Consider the following 26,236-nt stretch of genomic DNA (forward strand, 5'->3'; position numbering starts at 1 on the left):
GCACAATCCGAGCCTACTTGGAAAATAAATGACTACTTATTACCCGAGATCAATGAAGGAAAAAGTAAATTTACTAAAATATTTTTTTATTTGAATAAGGTCAATGTCATTTCTTGAATTCCAGCTAGCATCAAATAACAATCAGAAAAAAACACTTAACAAAATGTTATCCAATTGAAATTAACAGTGGATAGAAAACCCTTTTAAACTTTAAAAGAAATATATTAAACAGGCAACGTACAGATCTAAAAAGTTGCAAGTGGTGATTTTACATTAGATCTTATAAATAAAAAAATCCCCCATATAATCGTTTGTTCACTATCTCCCTGAAATAAGCACATGGACAGGAAAAGATAATCACATCTTAATATTCACAACTGTTATTTAAGTTCTTTACAAAGATTGTATCTCTGCAATGCATCGGGTCAGGCAATCCCTTATTCAAGTAATTTGTTTTCCCTAAGTTATCAAAAAGTACAGTTGTCTGAGATAAAATGTCACAAAAATCGCCATGAGGAAAGCAAAAGGCTTTAGCAGGCAGACTTTGAGATGGGAGTGTCCATGGCTTGACCATGATCTGATGATTTTGTAAGTTTAAAAGCCATCAACTAAAGTACCAAGAGCGACAGGCAATAATCTGGGTTTAGTTTGTGGTTGTTCATAAACCAAGAGTTTTAGCAAGAAGAACATTAATTGTAAGAATAAAAGAATCAGTGCACGTTTGCTAATATCATCGACAATGAAAATGGTGTATTATGCTCTCAGCTGAGCTTTAAACCAACAAAACAAAATACTTCTTTTCCACTCCCCATCTCAGTGGTTCTCAGACACTAGTGTGCTCAGAATCACCTGAGGTGCCTGTTGAAAAGCGATATTCTGAAGCCCCACCCCTGAATTTTGACTCAGGTGATTTAGAATGGAGCCCTGGAATCCGCATGCTTCACAAGCACACCATGACCCACGTGGTCCACGGACCACACTTTGAGAAACACTGATGTCCCTTTAGCACATAATAAAACACTGTTTATTGTTTGTGGCTTCTTAGTAAAGTTTCAAGCTGAATAAAACATTCAAACAATTAGAACACAAACAGGTACATTTAAAAAAAAAGTATTAGCCGTTATGTCATTGGATTTCTTTTTAAAAGTAGCATCACAGGCACGATGACTTACACTAAAATTTTAAAACCAAAAATTTTGTTTTAATCCAAGGCACCGTAAAATACTTGCTGGTGTGAGAGAAGGTAACAAATTTAATTATACAAAATAGTACAGAAATGAAAGAATCCTGGCAGTGACTGATTTTTCCACAAAGCAAACATTTTTCTTCAGAAATGAGCTACTTAAAAAGTCAATGATTTTGAGGAAAATAACCGGATTTCAAATATGATGAACAGCCTGTGCGAACTGCTTTACTGATTTTCACGTAAATTAAATGACTAACTAAAAAAGAAAAAGATTCATGCATTTTCGTAATAGCTCTCTCCACTTGAGCTGGTAACGATCAGCACGATTCCTCTCAAACTGTAGCCTGAGCGACGTCACTGCACACAATGTCTGGTGTCCCCTTAGTCCGTTCAGGCACATGTGACCACGGATTTTATAACACTGGAAATTTTGCAGCCTTTTATCTCAAGAGGATTTCCCAACTTTCACAGCCCATAACTTAAATATTCTTCTGAAGGTTCCCCCCCCCCCATAAAGAGCAAATTCTGTGATGATGTCTCTGGAACATGAATTTCAAAACGTGAATACCACAAAGGAGAAACACCAGAGAAGCATTTTCTCTGTTAAAGTGACCAAAGCAGAGTGAGTAGTCATTAGAATATTCTTATCCAGCATTCCAGGGTAAATGCTAATATAAAAAGCAATGCTAGGACTGCTTGCGTACATAGTACGAAGTAGGTACTGCTATAATGCAGAGGTCCTCATTATAGATTTTAGGCAGTTGGCCCAATCTGTAAATGACATTTGAGAACAAATTTATGAAGGTTTGGAAGAATGAAATGGTACTGTTTTATAGAACAGTATAATTTCTTATTTTGGAGTCTATGACAAATGAAAGATTAACTACTTAGCTAAAAGAGGTAAAAGAGTATTTTGAAGTCAGCAAAAACATAGGTCAACATCATCTGTGAAAACAACATGAAGTCTGCATTTTAAAATGTCCTTTTCAGGCTGATTCTAGAACACCTAGGACAACCACGTACGAAGACCACAACCCCCCCTCCAGTCTGACATTTCAAGGTTAAGCTTCCTAACAAGTGCTTCACAATATCCTTAGTTCTGGCATTAAAAAAAAAAAAAAATCAGAAGTATTCATTCTATTTTTCAAATGTTGCCTTCCAAAGTCTGAACACTGGTTCTACTCCAGCCTCCCTGATCTAAACGACAACAGACTACGGGTGATGTAAACCGCAAGGCAGTGGTAGGTTTTCTGGTGAACTTAAAACCTCCCTAGGACGCGCGATCTGAGCTGAATTTACACACTATACAAAATGGGAGAAATAAGTTCCTTCAATTACAAACATAAATGCAAAAATTATTTTCATCCTATTGAACTGATACCGTTGGCATGGAGACAGTCACGAACACGCACGGTCATGAACTGAGCACATCACCAGGCAGAACCAGAAAACCAGTATCAGAGGAACATTTTCAAACCTAAATGGTTTTCCAGGCAAAGAGCAGCTATTAATTTTCCCCCCAAATGTCCTTTAAAAGTGAAACGTATCACTGATCATCAGAAGGAAAGATATTTCAACATTCTGAAGCCTATTATCTAGCTTCTACAGCTCTCAGACAAAATATTCTTTGATTTCAAAGGGATGACATTAGCTAGAAGGACTGCTGGACTGGGTCTGGGAGTAGGAAACCCTGACCTCTTAAAAAGACTCTGGTTATAAAATAAACATGACTGGACCACATAGTTTGGGGGGGGGGCAGGAAGGCAGGTGTGGAGATTTAGGGGTAACTTGCCCCTAGTTTCTAATATTTACCATCTTACTTATCAATATTCTGTTCAGTGGCTGTATTCTACTGGCCAGAAATTCACTGAAATTTAAATAGATTTATGTACTATGCACAAATTTACATGTAGTTGTCTCTGTTTTAAGGTTTATTCTTACTGCAAATCAATGTTTAAACAGACATTTTATACAAAATTTAATAATTTAGACTATGAAGCAATTTAAATACTTAAATTCCCTCAAAAAGACAACATTTTGTACATACATACATGATGTTCACATATGAAAATGGTGGTCAAAAGAATTTTTTGGCAGCTGCTTCTTGCTGAGTCCTAAGGAAAAAGAGAAAGAAAAAACCTGAAAGTTCTATATATCTCACTTCAGAAAGAAACAGGATTGCCTAGAATTGAAATATACATTGTCTTTGGAAGTATATAATGTATTACGATAAGCATACTTTCTAAGCGTGCACTCCCACGTGACTGAAATAGACTAAATATAATACTTGCTTTGTGTTAAACCAAATTTTCCAAGTACTGAAGTTGTTACACACATAGGTTACTTTGAGTATTTAAAATTAAACAAATACAGAAAAACACTGAGTCAAATTCGAGGGACTTACCTATACATGATATAGCCAATGAACAACACCGTTTGTACCACTACAAATACAAGGAAGTGCATCGTAGATAAACACGATGGAAACGGTGGCAGTTCTGGGCATTTTGGTCTTTCATTTGATGGCTATAAGGCAAAGAACTATGACAATTAGTCAAATTGGGATTTTAGAAAAAGAAAGAAACGTTACACCTTTACAAAATTAATGGTTAACTACATGAACTCAAGATTTTCATTTATTCATCCCATAAATATCTTCCGCTCCCTTAATTCTTGCTTTCTTTTTTTAAATAAAGTTTACTTATTTTACTTCTTTAGTAATCTCTGTCCCCAACATGGGACTCAAACTCACGACCCCGAGATCGAGAGTTGCATGTTGTGCTGACTGAGCCCACCAGGCGCCCCTCCCCCTGAACTTTCTGCAAGAGTAGCTGACACTGGAAGGCCTCCACCTTCGCGGTCCAGTCACTAACACACTGCCTTTTGGCTCGAATCTTCAGCGCAACGATGACGACTTTTTGTGTTCTTGATGGTCACAGACCATGAGTTCCCTGGACACACACAGTTTATACTTGCTGTACTACAGTGATATTAATAGGATCCCCTTTATTCTCAAAAGTGTTCTGGTTCAGGCAATTACATGGGCACCTGGCCAACGAACTGCCTGACAAATATGAGGGCTTTTGCTTAGCCCTCACCCTTCCCACCTCCTAGCAGTCAACATTACCAATCAGTATTTTCAAAAATGTTTCTTTTCCTATTTCCATGGGTATTCTTTCTATTTTAAGAGGGTAATTAAATACCAGCAAGGTACCCAGACAGAACGGCCTCTCGGATTAGTTGTTCTCAGTACGTTCACATCTGCGGGACAAGGCTCTGCAGGACATATATACGGCCCTCCCCGCCCCCCCTCCCGCCCCCCGTGCCGGTCTGGGCACCACAACGGCAGGCCAAAGCTGGGAGAAAACCACCTCAAACACAACTCCGGGAATAGGCCACAATGCTTTGGATGAGAGGTAATGGTCACTAAGAAAACTCTTAACTCATATTTGAAAAATATGAATATCCAAGACATACATAAAAATATAGGTAAGAAAGGCAATATCTAAAGATATAAAGGAGACAAAAGTGTGGTTAAAGACCTAAGTTCTTCCCTTCTACCACTTACTAGTTATTGACCTCAGGAAAGTTACTGAATAACATATTAACTTTCTTTCCTAAAGGATAATAGGTATTTTTAAAAAACTTCACACAACATATAAGGTATCAGGACTTCAAGGAAGGTAGACTGGGTAATACGGACCAACCACACAGCAGCAGACAACTAACAGAGCTAGACACAATCTAAAGCAAACAACACCTGTCTGAAGGCAAAGGCAGGGAACAAAACGGCAAGAAATGACGGGATCAGCATTTTGGGGGTGGGGGAAGGACAAAGAAAGACAACTTCAAACCCATGGATCAGAGAAGAAATTGAAATGGAAATGAGAAGAGGCACCTGGGTGGCTCAGTCAGTTGAGCATGGGACTCTTGGTTTTGGCTCAGGTCATGATCTCAGGGTTGTGGGATCGAGCCCTGTGGCAGGCTGCGCTCAGGCTGACTCAAGATTTTCCAAACTTAATGACAACTATAAACTCACAGAACCAAGATATTAAACTCCAAGCAGAGGAAAAAAACAAAAGCAAAGCATATCATAATCAAGCTGATGAAAATCAGTATCAGGGAGAAAAATCTTAAAAGCAGAGAAAAAAGACACATTAGGTACAGAGAAACAAAAGTAAGATTGACTGACTTCTCATGAGAAATGATAAACTATGATACAGTCACATAATGGGGTTCATGCAGCTGTAAGAGGAATAAGGCGGATCTGTAAGCCACTAGGGCCACACTGGGGAGTGAAAGCAAGCAGGGAGAAGATAAATAGCACAGTCTGCTACTCTCTGTAAAAAAGGGGAAGATTTCATCGCAGCTTCTGCTTATAGTAAGAAAAGCAAGAAACAGTGGACAGAGAAACTACAGTCCCCCCAAATTGTTCCCTAACAAGGAAAAGTAAAAAGCACAAATAAAAAGTTAGTCTTCCTTGAATCTATCTTATTCTGCAGATGTGAGAAACCGTCTGAGCTTTAGTCTAGATCCAAATTTATAGGAAATTTACATTGAGTATAATTATCGATACGGCCGGCTTCATAATTACCATCTTATTACTTACTTCCCATTTCCCCAATCTGTCCCCAGTCTTTTAGAGCTACTGAAATAGTTCTGCAAGACAGCCTTGAGTATGCCACGTATGTTTTTTGTTATTTGTAAAAGATTTATTTATTTGAGAGAGAGGGAGAGAGACAGTACGCATACACGAGAAGTCAGGAGAGGAACAGAGGGAGAGAATCTCAAGCAGACTCCCGGCTGAGCGCGACCCCGATGCAGGGCTCCATCCCACAACCCTGAGATCGTGACCTGAGCTGAAATCAAGAGTCGGATGCTTAACCAACTGAGTCACGCAGGTGCCCCTAGGTATCTGTTTTTGTTTTTTTCGCCAGTGTGTCTGTGAAAAATGCTAGGTTAAATAGGCAAATGAATGTGTACCTTTACCATACATTGTTCAATTCCCCTTCCTAAGGGTTAGGCCATCTTGTACTCCCTCTGGCAATGTGCCACTGTGTTTCCCTCTAGCCTTGGCAATGGAGTATGTTGTCAGACTTTAGCTTTTTGTCAAACAGGTGTGGTATCACAGGAGAGTTTTATTTTTCACTTCTCTTAAGTAGCTTCAGCATTTTTTCATATACGGCCCAAGCTTTTCCCACGAACACTGTTCATTTCTCTAGCACATTTTTGATCGGGTTGTTCCACATCAAATTTTTAGTGTGGGTGATTTCAAGGAGATTGGACTGGAAGGGGTGGGAGGCAAACGCTATAAGCATTTGTGAATTTTATAAGGGTTTTGGAAGCCAGTAAACAAGGACCACAGGTCTATCGTCTAATATTGTCTCTTATGCATATTAAACTTTGAAAACATGTTACCTATCTTTAATATTTATGGTCAATCTCTAAAAATGAAGATGGGCTTACACTTAAAAAAAAAAGAAAAAGGCCTGATAAAGTAAACCAAAACCAAAACCAAACAAAAAAAAACTTTTAAAAAGTGAACCAAGTAAGAGAGGAAAAGTTGCTGTTAAAAAGAAGAATCTTGCTTAAAGAAAGAGGCTACCAGTCAGCCAGTGTCAGACCTGCGCTTCCTCACAGCCCAGAGAAGTAGGAGCTACCCAGCATCTGTCTCAGTAACGGGTCAAGAGATGTTCACCTTTTTAAAACTGTTTAAAGATATCACTACTGATAACAAGAGCCATTTTTTTAAAAAGAAAATTTACAGGAAGAATCTAGAAAACAGAAGTCTGAGACTGTGATATCTCCAATGATAAGAATAGCAATGTATTTTTAAAAATTCTATTCAGTAGGGTACGGAGGGGTGCCTGGGTGGCTCAGTCAGTTAAGCGTCTGCCTTCGGCTCAGGTCATGATCCCAGAATCCTGGGATGAGTCCTGCATTGGGCTCCTTGCTCAGCAGGGAGTCTGCTTCTCCCTCTGCCCCTCCCTCCGTGCATGCACGGCTCTCTCTCTTTTGAATAAATAAATAAAATCTTTAAAAAAAAATCCTATTCAATAGGGTATGGAAACATGAAACATAAAGATATTTGGATCATATGGAATAATTCTACCTTGAATATTAAAATGAAAATTAGTATTAAGTAAAAAGCTTTAATATGTTCAGTAGAATATGCGTTCTTTCTTTTCCAACTAAGGACGATTGGTAATGATAAAAGTAGAAGGCAAGAGCTTACCATGTTTCGCTGCACTAAGTTGTCTATGTCCCGCTTCACGATGTGAAGGTGCTCTTTGATGTCATTGAAGTGCTGGGTTGACTCGTACACCCCCCCTGCAGACCCCGGATGCTGCATGCCGCTGACCAGTCTGACAGTCTCACTCATGGAATTCCTGAAACAGAAAATCCCTTTAGACAAGGGAATTGCTAGAAAAAATGATTTTTTTTCAGTCCGGCATTTTAAAAGGTTAGATGCACTTCTAAGCCCAGTATGTTAGATTATTTAAAAAAAAAAATCAGTATTTAGAAATACTGAATTGTATTCAGGATTGGAAAATAATTTATAAAACTACAGCTTATGGGGCGCCTGGGTGGCTCAGTTGGTTAAACGTCTGCCTTCAGCTCAGGTCATGATCTCAGGGTCCTGGGATCGAGTCCCACACCAGGCTCCCTGCTCAGCGGAGAGCCTGCTTCTCTCTCTCCCTGTCTCTGCCCCTACTCATGTTCCCTCTCTCTCTCTCAATTTCTCGCTCTCAAATAAATAAATAAAATCTTGAAATTAAAAAAAAAAATACATGGAGAGGGAACTTTAGAGTGAGAGTGCCAGCCTTCAGTCTCAGGAAACGAGGGATTCAGGTTATGGCCGTGACCGCCACTAGAACCTGGAGGGGTTGATGGGGGTACTTCACGGTGAACAGTGAGGACCGACAACATCCAGTTACTAGTAACTATTGCAAATGGGGGATGGGGTGTGAGGGATGGCTTTTATGCTCAACTTCTTTGCATGTTTGAAAATGTCTCAAATGAAAATAAAAATCGGCAAGGCATTCTGGTATGCTAGAAATAGCACCGGAAAGTGAGGAGATAATGAAACCACTTCTGACTCTTCTTATGTTGGGACCTTTTACCAGTCAGGGCCTTTTTTTCTTTTTCTGTGAACTGAGCTTCTGCTAAAAAAAAAATTCTATGATTCTCTAACGATAGGAAAATCCAGACACAAACCACCCATTCCACAAAAGGCAAATATTTCCTTTCTCTTTAGTTTTTTTTCTGAAGCCTAATCCAGAAGGAAAAAAGCTCTCAAGGACAAATTTAGAAATCTGAGTTGTTTTTACCTTAACTTACGGTATGTATGACATCTGTTCTCAATTAGTAAGTGGGAGTTTATGAGGATTGCTAACTACTCTAGAAAGTGCTTTCATGGATAATACAGCCAGAGCGCTAGGATTTACTAACCACTAATTGAATCTTAAGACTTTCTAGTACCGCTGTTATGTGAAATAAGCAAAGCACAAAAGAGTATCTAGAATACACTACCATTCACGTAAGGAAGAAGGGGATCTAAGAAAATACACATGGTGGAAAAAGTACAGGAAAACAAACCAGAAATGAATGGGATAGGTTAGCAATGGGGTGGGGGTGGGAAAAGGCTAGAAAGGGGGGAAATGGGAATGGGGTGGCAGTGAGGAAGAGGGAGTGACACTTCAGTGAACACATACATTTCGACCCAGAACCTCTCAGCACCATCATATTCACAAAAGCTCCCTATATGCCAAATATACACAGTTAAAATCAACCAGGGTGTAGGAAGAATACAAACGCTAGCAAAGAACTGAACTCTACTATAAATGCCTATCATAACCATATTGAGAATGGGAAGAGAACTGAACTAAGCAACTGTCTGGAAAATACCATCTGCGTTACAAACTCTAAGGTTAGATGCAAAAGGACTTTCACATAAATCCATCAGTAAATATGTTTCTCACCGGGATGTGAGTTAACAATCTGAAACCACTTTATGGGTACCTTACATGCACACTAACATAAGTAAATACACTATAGATAATAAAAACCAGGTTTCTTCCTCCTGGAGAAAGAATTTTCAAAGAAGGAAAGAAGGAGGTGAAAATCAACCCTGTAATGTTCAGCCTAGTCTAGTCCAACTAGAATCTAAAGTGTCTGGATAATCTCAGGGGTTTTTTAATACAAACGTAAAGTGATGGGTACAAAAATAAAGATATGTGTATATGGGTGGGCTAACAGACACTCATATATTCCCCAGCTCTGTCCACTGAGAGGGCCTAGGAGCAGGGGCACTGCAGGGGTAGTGAGCACACCTACTGTCCAGATCTTGGGTTTCTAAATACCTTTCTTCAATAAAAGGAACCAGGGTTCACTGTTCACTGGAGAAGTGGTTGATTCTAGAGCCGGGGCAAAGAAAATACAAAATGAGCCTGAAACATGGTGTAGCACCAGAAAGTGAAGAAATGCTTTAAAAAAAGATGGGAGCTTGCTGAAAGAACACAGAAGCCAACCTGGAGGAGTTCTTAATTACCAGAGCAAAACACTTTCAGCAGTAAATAATGATAGTATGGGACTGTAACCCACAGAATACATATCCATGAGCTCATCCGACATAAATAATTGATTAAATAAATAAATGGTGCAGAAGAGAGCCGGTCTTTATAGAATTCCAATAAATACATGGGAAGGAATGATGAAAATAGAAAAAAAAAAATCAGCATTTGGGAAACACCTCATTCTTGTTTCAGGCAAGGTGTCAATGGATGCTACAATTAGCAAGCAAAAGTTTAAACTGAAACAGAGTATTTATATATTTACATAGTCTCAAAGTATCTTTTCCAAAATACAATTAATCACCACGGGAAAGATACTAACAGAGAAAGCAGGAAGAAACCACCATAACCAAGTAATCCCAGCCAACGTCAACAAGACACACAGACATCATGAACATGATACAGTGTTGTATTCTTGTTAGAAGTGCAGAACTTCCGAGTCCTGCCAGAGTAAACGCCAGACAGACCCAAATCGAGAGACAATGGACCAAATAACTACTCAATGTGGAAACTGTCACGGTCATGAAAGACAAGGGAAGACGAACTATTTCAGACTGCAGAAGACTAAAGAGATAGAACTAAATGCAATGTGTGTTGCTGGATAAGATCCTGGAACAACAAAAAAAAAAGGGCATGCATGGAAAATGGGTGAAATTTGAATAAGATCATTAGTTAATAGTACTGTACCAATGATGTTCATTTCTTGGCTCTGACAACTGTGCTATGGTTATGTAAGTTGTGAACATTAGGGGAAATGAGTAAGGAATAGATGGAAATTGTACCATTTTTGCAAGTCTGAAGTCTAAAATTAGATCAAAATAAAGATTTTTTAAAAATAATGTCACATGATCCAGTCTATTTCTGAAAGAATTTTTTTTTTAAAGATTTTATTTATTTATTTGACAGAGAGCGTGAGAGAGCACAAGCAGGGGGAGCAGCAGGCAGAGGTAGGGAGAGAAGCAGGCTCCCCGCTGAGCAGAGAGCCCGATGCAGGGCTCGATCCCAGGACCCCAGGATCATGACCTGAGCCAAAAGCAGATGCTTAACCGACTGAGCCACCCAGGAGCACCTAAGATTTTATTTATTTATTTGACAGAGAGAGCGAGCCAAAGAGCACAAGCAGGGGGAACAGGAGAGGGAGAAACAGGCTCCCCACTGAGCAGAATGCCAGAAAGGGGCCTCGATCCCAGGACCCTGGGATCATGACCTGAGCCGAAGGCAGACGCTTAACTGATTGAGTCACCCAGGCGCCCATATTTCTGAAAGCGTTTAACTATTCATTTAAGATCATAAATATTTTAATCATAAGTTTACAACTTAAAGATTTTTAAAAACACCGGACAGTACAAGTGAAAAGAAGTACAAATTTGCAGTGGGGTTGCCTTTAATCTCTATGTGTGGATATTATCACCTTCTGTTTAACCTAATACTGTTTAATTTTCCAGTGCTAAAGAACTCACCCTGACATTCTTGTTTGTCAAGGGTTGTACTGGTTGGTTCAGTGCTCTAAAATGTTAGCTTATAAAATGTAACATTTTGCCTGTTCCTCTACTCTAGGCATTGAAAGCTGCTCATTATCTGCCTAAGTGAATACTTTTTACAAACTTATCATTCAAAGTTCCAAGGACACAATAGCTCCTCTCTGCTCCAACTCTCTGTCCAGTCTCTCTTAGGATACAAGATGGAATGGAAGAGAGGTAGTCACACCCAGCATATTTCCTTGAAAATGGTTTCATTCCATCACAAAGAAGTTCCTGCACCAGGCACGCTTGTATTACAGTTCTACAATGCTATGCATGCTTGTTCTTCTAGGATTTTCCACAGAATTGTTATATATTACACATATTCTCTTTATTTTAGAAATGTATGACTACTCCTGGCTGTCAAGTAGCTGTGACAAATGTATTTTTTAAAAGATGCTACAGCATTTTTTCTCTTCTGGCTTAGAACAATTCAAACATTGAGGCCTATTGGCAGTTTTTGAATATCAAAGGTTCCTGTACTTTCTACCCCCTGATTTATAAAATGAATCTAGAATGTGATTCTTACCCTCATGTGGAATTCTTACAATAATAATGTGCTTGCAGAGAGAGAGAGAAGTCATGAATTTTGGATAAATGTATCACCTAACACTCAGACGTATTACTTCTGTAGACTTACTTCATTTCATTTACTTGTCTCAGGATCTCGTGCTGAGTGTTCACAACGGTATCCAGCTCTTGTTGGGTGATCTGGAGGAAAAACAGAAGAACCCAGCTCTGTAGGAACATGTGGCAGAGTAGCCTTTCTTTCCTCCATCAGACGCCACCTACGGCACACGTGCGTATTTGGAAAGCTTACCTGTCCCTGCTGCCCTGGGATTCCTGCTCCTCTTTTAGAGATCTCCTCTGTCAAGGAAGAGACGTATCTTCTCTGTTCATCAAGAATCATGTCTAACTGTCGGTTCAGCTGCTTGATTTCTAGATGGATGCGATTCTGTCCTTCGAAGATTTGTCTCAGCTCGCGGTCTCCCATGCTCTCAAATATTTCATCCGCTGAAATGGAAATTGCAAATCAAAATGATCCAAATCATTTTTGAAATACCATAAGTGACTGAAGTATCGACATATACTAAAATCAATACGATCTACTCCAGCGGTATGACCTCCTCAACAGTAAACACGCAGATAATCAATTCAATCACGACAAAACTACGACTTGTTTTTTGCCATGTCTGGTGGCTGAACACCTATTATAAATTAGTTCTGAACTTTTTTCACCTAAAAATAATTTTCTTTCAAATATACTGTATGATTCTATCTATAGGAAAAGGCAAAACTAATCTATATCACTAGAAATTGGGAACACTGGTGGCCTCTACAGAGGGGGCCTGACTTGAAGGAGGCAGAGGGAACATCCTGGGGTGATAAAAATATTCTCTGTGTTGACCTGAGTGATGATTAAGCCGGTATACAAATTTGTCAGAATTCATTAAACTGCCCTTTTAAAATTTGTGCCTTTTACTTACATAATAAATTTAAAAAGGGAGTTGAAAATAGCTGATTTTCCTTTTAAAGCTGACTGTGCTGAAAATTATTTCATTCACTTACTACAATAAGCTTCAGGATATACTCACAAATCATATGTGATATTTAAAATAAATCCAAGAAGAGAAATTTATTTTTCACTCTTATCTTCATTAAGTCTGATTCCTATTACTGATGATTTAGAGAAACATACTACTGGGAGTACAAAAGCTAGCTATGGCTTTATTAAATACAGCTTTGATCATCTGTGCTGGTGGGAACAATCCAGATAAAAGTTAGCAGATAATATAAGGTCACTCTACTTGGACTTGTCATGTTTTATTTTTGACACGTAGCACACTGAAGTTCAGCACTGGCTTAGACTATTTTAAAATCTGCAAATTTTAAAGTTCAGAGTTCTGTAGAGCAGTAAGGGTAGGAGACCTAGAGAATCATTTCGTATTACTTTCACAAGAATTTTGATATCTTTCCAGCATTATCTCTATATTAATAAGGTAATGTGTGCCACTCAAAGGAAAGACAAACTTTACGTGATTTCATTCCACAAATATTTACTGAGTCTCAACTACCAGGTCAGCATTGGGTTTTTGGTGTTTTTTCAGTGTAGGGGCGCAGGGCAGTCAACAGAAAAACAATCCCTGTTCTCACAGAGCCCACACTTTGGGGGATCACTGTTCACCACATCACCCAGTATTGCCCGCTGCACGCTTTCCTAAGCCACACTCTTACTGGTAGAAACATCAACCTCCAAGCCTTGTGATGGCAGATTTAGTCATAGATTGCTTCGGGAAACTACTTGGATGTGCCAGACAAGAGCTCGAGGATGGGATGAACGCACGTGCCACAGCCCCTGTGCGACTCTGAGCACAGCTTCCTCCAACTCACCAGGATGCCCCTGAAGGTCAGGGTGGCCTTTCTGGAATTCCTCCTTTTTTTTATCCAATTCTTGTTGAAAGTGCTCAAATTCCTCCTGATACTTTTCTTTTTCTTTTTCTGAAATGTCTTTATCTGGTGTAGGCTTTTTTGAAATTTAGGAATAGATCATTAAAAAAAAAATTAAAAAGGTAAGAAAATAATAAACCTCAAAATACTTCTTTCCCTTTCATTTTAACTACTCAACCACTAGTTGAAAGGTTAACATAAAAATGTTACTTCTTATTTAAGTCTAAACCAATTTACTCTTGCTACTAATAATCGCAACAAAACGGTAACACTGGCCACCTCCATTTATCAAGTGCACGCACTGTCTTATTTAATGCTCATGACACCATGAGGCAGCAGGTACCAATGTCTCAGTTTCACCAGCGAAGGAACAGAGCAGTACAAAGGTTAAGTCACTTTTACAAGCTCAAACAGCAATAACAGGCAGAAACAAGACCCAAATCTATGTTGGGCTTCCCAAGTTTTCAGCTACAAGGAGATACCAATGAACTGAGAACAAACTTTTTTTGGGGGAAAAAAATGTGTGTACTTACCAGCTCTTTCCCAGGCTCAGTTAACTGGAAGGTCAGAAAAGAAAGGACATCGTGGTCATCTACAAATTAAAAAAAAAAAAAAAAAAAAAAAAAAAACTGAAAAAGTTCCATAATAGATTATTTTTATGGTTGTGAAGTTACTTTAGAAAGATCTATTGCTTTAAAAATAATCAATATGAAAAATAACAAAAATCAGCTCTCATCTGGTAAAGGCAATGGTGCTCTGTGAGCTTAGAGATAAAACTCACCAGCAAGATTTACATCAAAAAAAAAAAAAAAAAAGATTTACATCAGAAATCAACTAAAATTCACTTTCTTTTATCCTAAACCAGAATATTTAACAGTGTTTAATATATAACAGATGTTTAATAAATAAGGGTATAAAGGATAATAATAAATAAAGGATAAGGGAATAAACAAAAAATGAGGGGTCAAACCAAGCCCAAACTCCTAAACCTGACACCCAGATCTTCCCATATTTTCCCACAAATCTCCTTCACTGGCTGTGTCCCAGCCAAATGAGACAAAATCCCGTCCTTCTGTATTTCCGTACCTGACTCTCAATCTTTCTTACAGTACTTACCGCTACTTGCCTTACTTTCTTGTTATAAACTTGACATTGCTTTGTCCTGGCTTACTGGGACAGTCCTGATTTACCCATGTTGTCCTGGCATTACTAAATGCATCTTCTTTTATTCTCAAAGCATTCCAACTTAGATAATATGATGACTCTGTCTATACATCATTAATGTTTGTTTCCCTCACACAGCAGATATTAACAATTTCACTTTATCTGAAATCATATTTTAAAAATCAAATTAATACCAGGCTGCTTAAGCTGAAAACGGACTTAGCAGATCAAACCTCATAATGCTGACCTAAAACACCAACCCTGGCTAGTCGTGTCTGCAAAGCAAGAGCACTTAATTCCAACTGGCAATCTCTATGCTTTCTGTCACTATTATGGAGATCCAGATGTGCAGCCAGATGAAAGAGAACATTGTTAACACTCTAAGTGTGTAAGTTACGGAACTTCAGGAGAAAATGTACAGTGTAATAGAGCACTGGACCCAGGAGTCAAAAACCAAAAACAAGTCCTGCCTTGGTTTGGCCATTACTGGCCACGTAGTATTTACAATGTACTTTAATCCAAGATTTGGCAAACTTAACTAAAAACAGGGTAAATACAATCTGTCCTCTCTCTCTCCCTCCCTGTGATGTTGTAAGGAACAATTATACATTTGAAAATAATGAAAAATTATACAATGTACCACGTAAACACAACATGACATATTTTTTTTTTTTTTAAAGATTTTATTTATTTATTTGACAGAGATAGAGACAGCCAGCGAGAGAGGGAAAACAAGCAGGGGGGAATGGGAGAGGAAGAAGCAGGCTCACAGCAGAGGAGCCCGATGTGGGGCTCGATCCCACAATGCCGGGATCACGCCCTGAGCCGAAGGCAGATGCTCAACTGCTGTGCCACCCGGGCGCCCCATGACATATTTTTTTTAAACACAAGATGGTATTAATATGAGAAGCTCATTTATCACCAAATGCGGGGCAAAAATGGTAAATAAATCTTGTTTAAACTTTAGTCCCCAATAATATTTCCTCAGGCTACTAAATTCATCTAAATGTGCTGTGACAACTTTCAGGATCCTGAACCACTTGGCAATTACACTATTACAGCCTTGACTTTAAGTGTAGACCATCAGTTGTATGCAGCCCTGGCCAACTGCACACGTACAGAATCTCAGTAGAAAATGAGCGGATTGAAGACACCAAAAGACTGGCTCTGCAAACTATGTAAAGGTTACAGCTAGTCTTAAAAGGTTAAAAGTAAACAAGTCTACATATCTCCAAATAGACTATTCCCCATGAAACTCAATTCACAAACTTCTAATATTAAAAGATAGCAAGACTTACCTGCAAGACCGCCAGTTGCAGCAGATATGCCAAAATGCCCTTGAGAAGGGACAACCATATTGTCCACTCTGGCGCAGAATTCATAGTCATTTTTATCTGGTGTGAAGCCATTATTGATCATTACCTAAAAAAGACATACTACGGCTATAGCTTTTACAACAGACATTGTAAAATGAATTTCAAATAGTCAATTTATGATTAATTGATCTTTATATTTGGTCTACTAACCAACTGTCAAAAAGCTATTAGTTTTCTCTCACTATTATAAAGGGTAATCCTCTTCCATGAAATAACCTCACTTACTTAGCATCATTATACAAGATATTTCACTTTATTTATTTGACAGAGTGAGAGACAGAGAGAGAGTGCACAAGCAGGGGGAGTGGCAGAGGGAGAAGCAGACTTCCCACTGAGCAGGGAGCCCGATGCGCGGCTCAATCTGAGGACCCTGGGATCATGACCTGAGCCGAAGGCAGACGCTTAACTGACTGAGCAACCCAGGTGCCCCTCTAGTACTATTTCTTTAAAAAAAAAAAGGGGGGGGGGACATACTCATTGTATTATGAGTCTGGAGGAACGTCAGGTGTGTGACTGTACAGGTAGCACACGCCCACCGATTAGTACCAGTAACGCTTCTCATGAGGTCATCAATATTCACCTTACCTAGTGCCCCTTCCTGATCTCACAGTTTCAATCCACTGTTAACTACTACTCGAGCAGGATTTAAAAATCTCTTGTTTTAACTAAGTTCCTCCACTCACAGCAGTTCTTGCTCCTGCTTACACTGTTTTTCCCTCTGAAGTTCAAACAGCTGCGACAAGATAAATGTATAAGTGCTAATTCTTTTTTTTTTTTTTAAAGATTTTATTTATTTATTTGACAGAGATAGAGACAGCCAGAGAGAGAGGGAACACAAGCAAGGGGAGTGGGAGAGGAAGAAGCAGGCTCATAGCGGAGGAGCCTGATGTGGGACTCGATCCCGTAACGCCGGGATCACGCCCTGAGCCGAAGGCAGACGCTTAACCGCTGTGCCACCCAGGCGCCCCATAAGTGCTAATTCAATAAACATTTCCTGAGTTCCGAAAATGAGCACAATATTAGGGACTATAAGGAATAAGATACAATATCTACACTGACAAGTTTATGATCATACTGATGAGAAAAAACAAGCAAACCATAGTTAACTAGCAATTCAAGACAACGTATTTCAAAGGCCAAATATGCACTAGAGAAAAAAAGTTTCAGAGACACAGATCATTATGAGCCGATGTTTGGTGTGTCTGATGGAACAGGGATCTGAACCAGTGTGTTCTAGAATAAGCATGACTCTGCCACATGGAGAGAAAAGAGGAGAGTATTGCAGGAAGAGATAAGAGACTGAGAAAACATTTTATAAAGGCTGGAATCATTCAGTCAGTCTTGTGTCCTGCCAAGTCGCTCTCAAATGTATTCTTCAGAACGCTAGTTTTCTAGACATTCAGATATTAGGTAATTCCATGATTTCCTAGAATCTTCAATGTGCTAATCTGCATAGCCGTACCCAATCTCTTCTGACTATGGAGCTCTCTTGGGAGTGCATTCTGTAGGACGAATGTTTTGGGTATTGCTGGTAGGGTTCACTGCGCTGGGCCGTGTAGGCAGCCTCCCTGCAACGTATGAACTAAAGTGTGTGTCTGTACTCCCCATGGTTGGTGTCTGGATTCTGCCGCGTAACGGTGGGCGTGACTTCCCGATGACCCTAATGAAACAGTACAGGGTGTGTAGTAATTACAGTGGAACTCAAGTCCAAGTCAATCGTAATAGACTGGACACCTCTATTCCGAGGCCTCTAAATTAGTTTGGAATTTAAGACTAAGCCAATATAAAGTTTTCCAAAGAAAACTGTGCAAGGCTAGCTCATGATTTAGAAGAAAAAAAAATTTAAATAAGATACTTTTTATTTGTAAGTATTACATAGCCAGGTATTGATGGCACCTTTAACAAGCAAAGTTCACATGATATTAATAACAGAACTACTAGCTGGATACACCCACTTTATTTTTTATTTTTTAAATGATTTTATTTATTTGAGAGACAGCAAGAGTGAGAGAGCACAAGCAGTGGGAGCAGCAGAGGGAAAGGAGAGGGAAAGAGAGAACCAGACTCCCCACTGAGCAGGGAGTCCAATGCGGGGCTTGATCCCAGAACCCTGGGGATCATGACCTGAGCCAAAGGCAGACACTAAACCAACTGAACCACCTAGGTGCCCATGTTAAGTATTACCCTGAACTCAATTTGTCTACAACTGAACTAATTACCAACTCTCAGCCTTCCGACTGCTCACTCAGACTCCAATGTGCTACTTCTTGGGTCAGTTGTACAACTGGCCAGGAACCCAGGAACTACCTCTGACTCCCCCACTGCACACACCCTCCTATCCCCAAGCACGTCTCTCCCACCTAACTGCCTCTACTCTCTTTCCTCTCCCCTGACTCAGACCGCACGTGGAGTCTTGCAGGGAAGACGGCACTCGGTTCAAATCACAGTTGTGTTACTTATGTGGTATGACGGTAAGTTACTAAAAATGTCCCATATCCCGTTTCCCCGTGTATAAGATGCGGATGCCTGCCCCATAGGGCTACTGGAAAAAGTAAGTGAGAAACTGCGCTTAAAGTACAGAGCATTGGGCGTGGCCCGTTACATGTAAAGTCCCCCTTCAAAAACACCATTATAAGAACACTGCTATTTAAGTCATCTGCCCAAACTGCAAATGGGATCATTTCACTTTCCTGCTGAAAACTTTCAACAGTTCCTTATAGGATGAACTACCCAAGGCCTGCGTGCCTTGCCACCACCAAACTTTCAACCCCACTCCCCACAGTCTCCTCTATCCTCCAGCCGTTTCAAATCACGTGCCTTTCCCAAGTCTTTCACCATCCCTGTGCCTGTTTTCTCTGCCTGGAATATGCACCCCGTCTCAGAAATTTCCACTTCCCCTTCCGGGTGCAGCTCAGTTCTGAGAAACTGTTTCTGACCTTCCCTGCTCCCATCTGCAGTTACAAGAGTCTAACCCCTTGATTACTTAATGGTATGTGTACTGTGACACGTCCCCAACCCAGCACAGTGATGTGACACAAGTGTCTCCCCTCCAAGAGACTACAAGCTCTTTGGAGAAAATGACCTTTCTCTTACTCAGATTTGTATCTGGATGGCTCTGATATGTATGTAATGTGGGACATCTAGCAAGCAGGATGCTTGAACGTGTACTGACTGAATGCAAACCTACGGGGTAGGTTTTACAACACATGACCACTTAGGCCAAGCTCTGAAGCCGCTTCTGTTCTCTCATAGTAACACCGTGTACATAAACCAACATCCAAATTTACATGCCTTTAATTTCTATCGAAGATTCAGAATGAGAAGTCCTACTAGAATATTGCTCAGTTGAGTATCTCTAGGTAATGTTACTTACTGTCAGTGTTTTCTGATAATACGTGATCTTTGCCCGGACAGGATAGGGTTTATTACGAAAGTCTCTCTGGCAACTTGCTAAAGCTTGACTAGCACCATCGCTATAGAGTGAAGAAAGGGAAAACAAACAAAAAACGTAAGAACACTTCTCAATATTTAAAAACTCACTATTTAAAACGATCAGCGTCCAGAAAGATAAAATAATATCGAGTAATGACAGTCTTGGGAAATCTGAAGATACTTATTCAGAAGACACAAAGTTAATGCACACGTTTTCCCTGTGATTCCTGTCAGAACTATGGATGACATCGGAAACCAACGCCGCCACGTGCTGACAGCACGAGGAAAGTTCTACTCTTCTACCTGAGATGAGGGCAGAATCGAAACACATGCGGAGTTTTTAAAAATGCAGATGCCTAGATTCCACCCCAGTCAACTGAAGCGGATTGACAAGGAGGTGGCCTTGGCACCTGCGGTTTCAATAGCTCCACAGGTGGTCATGAACCAGGAGGACTAAAAATCACGAAGGTAGGAACAGTAAACGGAAGTGCAGATGAGTAATTTTTCTTACAGTTCACCGACTGGCTCAAAGGTAATTCCTCCCAAAACAAACATGGAAAAATAAAAAATGTACATACCTAACTCATACACACTATAAATACACCAAACACTTCGACATTTTGTGGCCTACTGACAATCTTTTTTTTTTTTTTTAAGATTTTATTTATTTATTTGAGAGAGATAGCCAGGGAGAGAGGGAACACAAGCAGGGGGAGTGGGAGAGGAAGAAGCAGGCTCCCAGCAGGGGAGCCTCATGTGGGGCTCGATCCCATAACGCCGGGATCACGCCCTGAGCCGAAGGCAGACACTTAATGAATGAGCCACCCACGCGCCCCGAGAATCTTTAAATAAAGCAACGTGAAGAATGAATAAGGTGGTGTGAATTGCTCGGTCATTACTTTGGTCAAGGGTTTCAACTTTATTTTTGAAAGATAAAGATGAAAGAAACATGATTAATAACATCACCCAGAACCAGGAACATTTTATAAATCTTTCAAAATACTACATAATTTTAGGTTCAATAAAATAACTCTTTTTTATGTCTGAAATCTGAGGCGGTCCACAGAATGAACTTTAAAACAGGACCACACTAAAATAAGACCTTTCTACCAAGTTACAAAATATATCTCAAGAAAAATAATCATATTTCATCTGAAAAATATTCAGATTTGAAACAAAATATTTTACAAGGTTTCCACAAAGAAGTTACAATCAAATAATATAAAAAGCACAAACTTACTTTTGATGGTCATAATGGATTTGTCCATTGTTGCCTATAATTACTATAGCAGGATTATTTTTCTAAAAATAAAAAGAATGTATTTGTTTTAAAGTCCTTAGGTCAAAGAATTCTAGATCATTCTCTTACATCTCTAAAATTCTAGGACTCAAAATTTTAAAATACTCAATAGAAAAGATTTCTACCTATTTAGAAAAAATTTAGTGAACTCTTACAATCATTCAGAAGCAGTCTCTTAACACCTCAATAAAGACTGACGATGTGCCCTGTGTGAATATTCAACCACAACACACATTTGAGGACTCACTATGTGTGACAAGTGCGGGACCCAATGGAACTTAGTAACAGGAGGACTAATATGCCTCAGCATTCAAGGAGTTATTAAAGTTCTCCTTTAAATTGCTAATAATGCCCCATGACAATCAGCAGAGAAACTACAAGCTGAAACAAAGATCAATCTTAAGGCTGCTAACGCAGCACAAGTTAATGTCACTAAATGGCAAGTACATTTTGTTCTGAACTGTTTTAGTCTCTCCTAAAGACATCAGAGAAACTGGCGGATCAAAAAGAGGGATTAACATATGAAAAGGTATTAATATGTGAGCTAGTAGTAGTAATGCACAGGGTATTTTCATGAAAACAGACTATAATCCCAAACACTGCTGGTTTCACTGCCTACCTCTGAATGACTCAGGCTTATGCATCAAAATTACTAAGCACATACAGGGCACTGGGGAAGGAGGTCACTACAAAGTTCTCAGAGTTAGAACTCCATTACGACCTCAAGTTGGTGTATGACAAATCAGAAGCAAAGAGTTTAAAGTTCTAAAGTCCCAGTTATATAAAGACTAATCATCATACTTAAAATGTAGTTTGGGAATTTCTTGAACTACTAACCTGACAAAGTGTTAAATAAGCTGTTATTTCTCAGAGCCTAACTTTGTTAGGAGATATACTCAAGTGGGTAATAGTCCTGACAATAAATATACCTTTCCGTCATTGTCGAAAGAATCAAAAAATATTCCAACACCATTCCACATATCAGCTGATCCAAACACAGGACCCTCCAAGCCGTGATTTTCTGTATACCAAACTGCCTGTAAATATATAACAAGGGACATTTAGAGGCTAGTGGTATATGCATTGATATACATTTTTTTTTTAATTTTATTTATTTATTTGACAGAGAGAGAGACAGCCGGCGAGAGACGGAACATAAGCAGGGGGAGTGGGAGAGGAAGAAGCAGGCTCCCAGCGGAGGAGCCTTGTGGGGCTCGATCCCAGAACGCCGGGATCACGCCCTGAGCCAAAGGCAGACGCTTAACCACTGAGCCACTCAGGCGCCCCTGATATACATTTTCTAAGTTAAATAAGTTATCATACCAGGCCATCAGCTCCAATTCGACCTCTTCCAGTCACTCGAAATGTCACCTCAACTTCCCAGTTCTCGAAGGCTGCTTTTGTTTTTGTCCACACCGATCCTCTTTGGCTTTTTAAAGATGGTGCTATTCGAATTTGATCTGAACTTGGAATAGCATCTAGAACAAAACACAGGGAAGAAGAGCTTTAAGTTATGATTAGGAAAAACTCAACGAACCATCACCAAACTGTTCCATATGCCTATAGAGATCTAATTTTAACTCGGTAAACTATACAATAATTTTGTGAGGAAAAAAATCACATCTTGACAGTTTCAACTTTAAAATTTTAGAGCTTTTGGGGCACCTGGGTGGCTCAGTCAGCTAAGCATGTGCCTTTGGCTCAGGTCATGATCCTGGAGTGCCAGGACCGAGGCCCGAGTCCGGTTCCCTGCTCAGCAGACAGCCTGCTTCTCCCTCTGTCCTTCACCCTGCTCATGCTCTGTCTCTTGCTCTCTCTCAAATAAATAAATAAAATTTTTTAAAAATTTAAAAAATAATAAAAAATATTAAAAAAAAATAATAAAATAAAATAAAATTTTAGAGCTTTCTAACAGCCTTCCCGCCCCCATCTTTTGAATAGTGAAATATCTCTGGGGGAAAAAAATTAACGCTGCAATACATTAAAAATTCAAGGGGCAGAAGGGAGGAAATTATGGCTTAAAAAGCAAATCAACTATTTGATTCCCATAATATTCTCTTTCAAGTACCTAAAACACCTGCATGTTATTTTTTTTTAAACTGTTTTTAGTTTTAAAACTGTTTTACCAATTTACAAATGTTAGAAAGCTCAGTGTGAAAAGAACATACCACTAGGAATCAAGAGACTTATTCCTAGACTCAGTTCAGCTGTGTGACTTTGCGCAAATAATTCTTACTGTCTTGGGTTCACCATATGTTCACCTGTAAAATGAAGGGGCTGCGCTCAATCACTTTCGTAAATACCCCAAAAATTATATATATACAGAGAGAGAGAGTTTTGTGCACATATACATTCTTCTAGGGAGAGGGTCAACTGAATTTCAAGTCAATAAACAGTTCTTTAGCTCAAAGAGAATTGTGATCCCCAAAATAGTGGTAGGCATGTCCAAACGAGGTTCAAATCCCAATTCCACCACTTTTTAGCTGTTTGATTATAGGCAAGTTATTCCATTTCTCTAATAACCTCACAGGCATGTAAGTGCACAGAAGTATTTCAATAAATGTTAGCTAGTCCTGTTATAGAACCAGATATTATTAAAGCACCTATCAGGCCTATATTAACCAGCTCTGACATCCATTCTGGGAAATAACTGTATTATGTCTTCACAGCCAGGAGAAACTGACAAAAGACAAGTTGAGTACTTTAGTAAGATCAGTCACTCTGTCACCATCACTCTCAAGCACTTAAAAGTTGGGGCAAGTCTCACAGAAAAGAGTACTGGACACAGAATCTGAAGACCTGGATATGAGTTCTAGTCCACTGACACTAGCTATGTAACCTTTTCAAGAACCTTAACCTTTCTGAACAGCAGATTTTTCATCTCTAAGACAGCTAACACCTGCCTTGCCAACAAATAATCAAACCAGAAAATGAAGGTGAAAGCACTCTGAGAGCTACAAAGGGTTACAGACTGCTGTGATCATTTTTGTGCCCTTATGAACCCAGGACGTGTACTAACAGTACAAAAGGACATTTGAGTTAAGAAAAGTACTACTATCGATTTGGTCTTCATTTGGGGATGAATGTAATGGGCCATGTTTAAACTAAATCTCAAATTTCTCTATTTAAAAAAATTGCTTTAAATAATGGCTCTCAGGACAAAACGAGAAGGGAAAAAACGATCAAGGGAGTTAAGAAAACAGACTGTAGAAGTTACAGTGATAATGAAAGCAAGTGGTATTCACAGCAGGGATTCCCAGAGTCAGTATACAGAAGAGTCATGACTAAAACACTAATCCCTTTATTTCAAACTCAGTCTAGTCATACAACTTTAATTCACCCAGGTACACTACCTGGCGTCTTTGCAGCAGACAAGCTTAGTTTGGATATGGGGTCTGTAGAGAAAGTCAAGGTAGCTAATCGGAGTAGTTGATTAACATTCTCAATTGGCTGATGTATGTGGTGTAGTGTGAAAGACAGAACAACAAGCAGGCAAGGGAGAGTTGCAGAAGTGAAAATGTGTGAGCAAATTCATCACCACTACTGAAAAGCTCATCATCATTACAAAACAAAAACCAAAAGCCCCCAAAACTTGTGTTTGGTACATCTGCAGCATTCTCTGCATATTAGGAACAATGTCACCTTGATAACAAAAGGCCAGCAATATACCCTAGATTCGTGGGCACACAGCAAACGTCTGCTTAGTAACAAAATAATTGCATTCTACTTCAAATACTTAATGACTTGGTCATTAAGTCAAACTAAAATTTTATACCTTCAAATTACACATTTATTTCAGTGAAATGGTCCTCCCTGAAGTGCGCTTCCTATTCAGTAATTACTTTCTAGAAATGGAATATTTTGTTTCAAGCACTTGACATTCTACAACAATACACACAAACCTTATATAAATGATTGTTTAATTACACATAATGATGGAACTTTAAATGCCAGAACTTCTCACCCCATAGAAAGGCATTTGCCATTTGCTTCAAAGGGTGCATCTAATGGTCACTGAACAGAGCTTACAGCACGCCAAGTGTTATGGCTGACTCCTTAGTCAGCAGTGACACATCAGCACTAGAAAGTACAGATACATTTTCTTTCACATATGTAAATGTCTAGCAAGGCTCTCTACCTACTAACAGTGACAAACACACAGAGTGAATAAAATATGGAGCACAGATTACATTCAATTTTCAAAAAAACTAAATATAACTTTGAAGAGGCTGTATATGTAATGTTATTTTCACGTATCAAGTGCAGAGACAATACCAAAAAATACATCCCTTCTGCTAAATAAAGGGATGAGTGCGACTCTCGTTACATAATGTGTTAATACAACTGAAAAGATCAAAGACCACACCAAGTCACTGAAACGCAAATTCAAGGTGTAGTAGTTGCAATAGCGTAACGATGTCCTCGAACATAACAAGGCTTTAAAAACTACTCGAAAACCAACATAAGCCATCTCCGGAGTCATCAGGGGGTACAAACTGGGGCATTAACCATTGCTAGCACCGGAGAAAAGACAGCAGGGGAGGCCCTAGGAGCAGCGGGAAAGGAGGTAGTAGGGAAGCTGCTTCAACAGGTCTCAGGTTGGGATGGCCGGAGGTGGGGCTGCGGGACGTTCGCGTTGAGACGTGGCGTTAGGGTGAAATGTGATGCTTATTAGAGAGTTTGAATGCTTGGAAGTGTAGGAAAGTAACGAAACACCTCTAGACCGAACGGAAAGAACGGACGAGATCAAAGGAGGACAGGAGGCCGAGGGGTGGTCAGAATAGGGGTAAGAGTCGGGCGCAGGCGGAGAGAGCCCTGCGGACCAGAGCCGACCTGCAGGAGGGGCTGCTGAGAAGGGTCCACCGCGCCAGCGGAGTGCAGCAGGGAGAGAGTAGAGAGGAGGAGACGCAAGGCGGGGAGGAGACCCTGGCCCCCCGCCCTCTTTCCCGGCTTACTCCCCGCGTGGGCCCAGAAGGGCACTGTCCCGTCGCTCTGCACCAGGTGCGGCCCCTTGAAGCTGTATTTGTACTCGAAACGGCGGTGTGGTGACGCGGCTCCGGTGCCCGCGGTACCAGCGGCCGCAGGGTCGCCTCCCATGCCGTCGCCCCCCGCGAAGCGACTAAGCGACAGCAGCAGGGCGCAGAAAAGAGGCCGAACTCTGGCCTGGGGACCCCTTTGCCTGGATCCCGCCATCTTGGATTCTGGGAAGCGGAGGCCGGCGGGAGGAGGAGGGGCGC

The 26,236-nt window shown here is 40.0% G+C and overlaps 1 protein-coding gene across 1 annotated transcript; it reads right to left on the reverse strand.

Moving 5' to 3' along the window:
* Nucleotides 1-560: 560 nt before the first annotated feature.
* LMAN1 (lectin, mannose binding 1) lies at nt 561-26,236 on the reverse strand. Its single transcript, XM_002924681.4, has 13 exons — nt 25,955-26,236; nt 22,323-22,477; nt 21,929-22,036; nt 20,940-21,001; nt 19,641-19,740; nt 16,190-16,313; nt 14,261-14,319; nt 13,671-13,803; nt 12,100-12,293; nt 11,920-11,990; nt 7,422-7,575; nt 3,591-3,712; nt 561-3,300 (listed from the first exon to the last, which is right to left on the reverse strand). Exons 1-13 carry the CDS (start codon nt 26,190-26,192, stop codon nt 3,264-3,266), a joined length of 1,557 nt encoding a protein of 518 aa, XP_002924727.2. The 5' UTR covers nt 26,193-26,236; the 3' UTR covers nt 561-3,263.

This window comes from Ailuropoda melanoleuca, chromosome 14 (genome assembly GCF_002007445.2).
Source record: "Ailuropoda melanoleuca isolate Jingjing chromosome 14, ASM200744v2, whole genome shotgun sequence".
In the NCBI taxonomy this organism is placed as follows: Eukaryota; Metazoa; Chordata; class Mammalia; order Carnivora; family Ursidae; genus Ailuropoda; species Ailuropoda melanoleuca.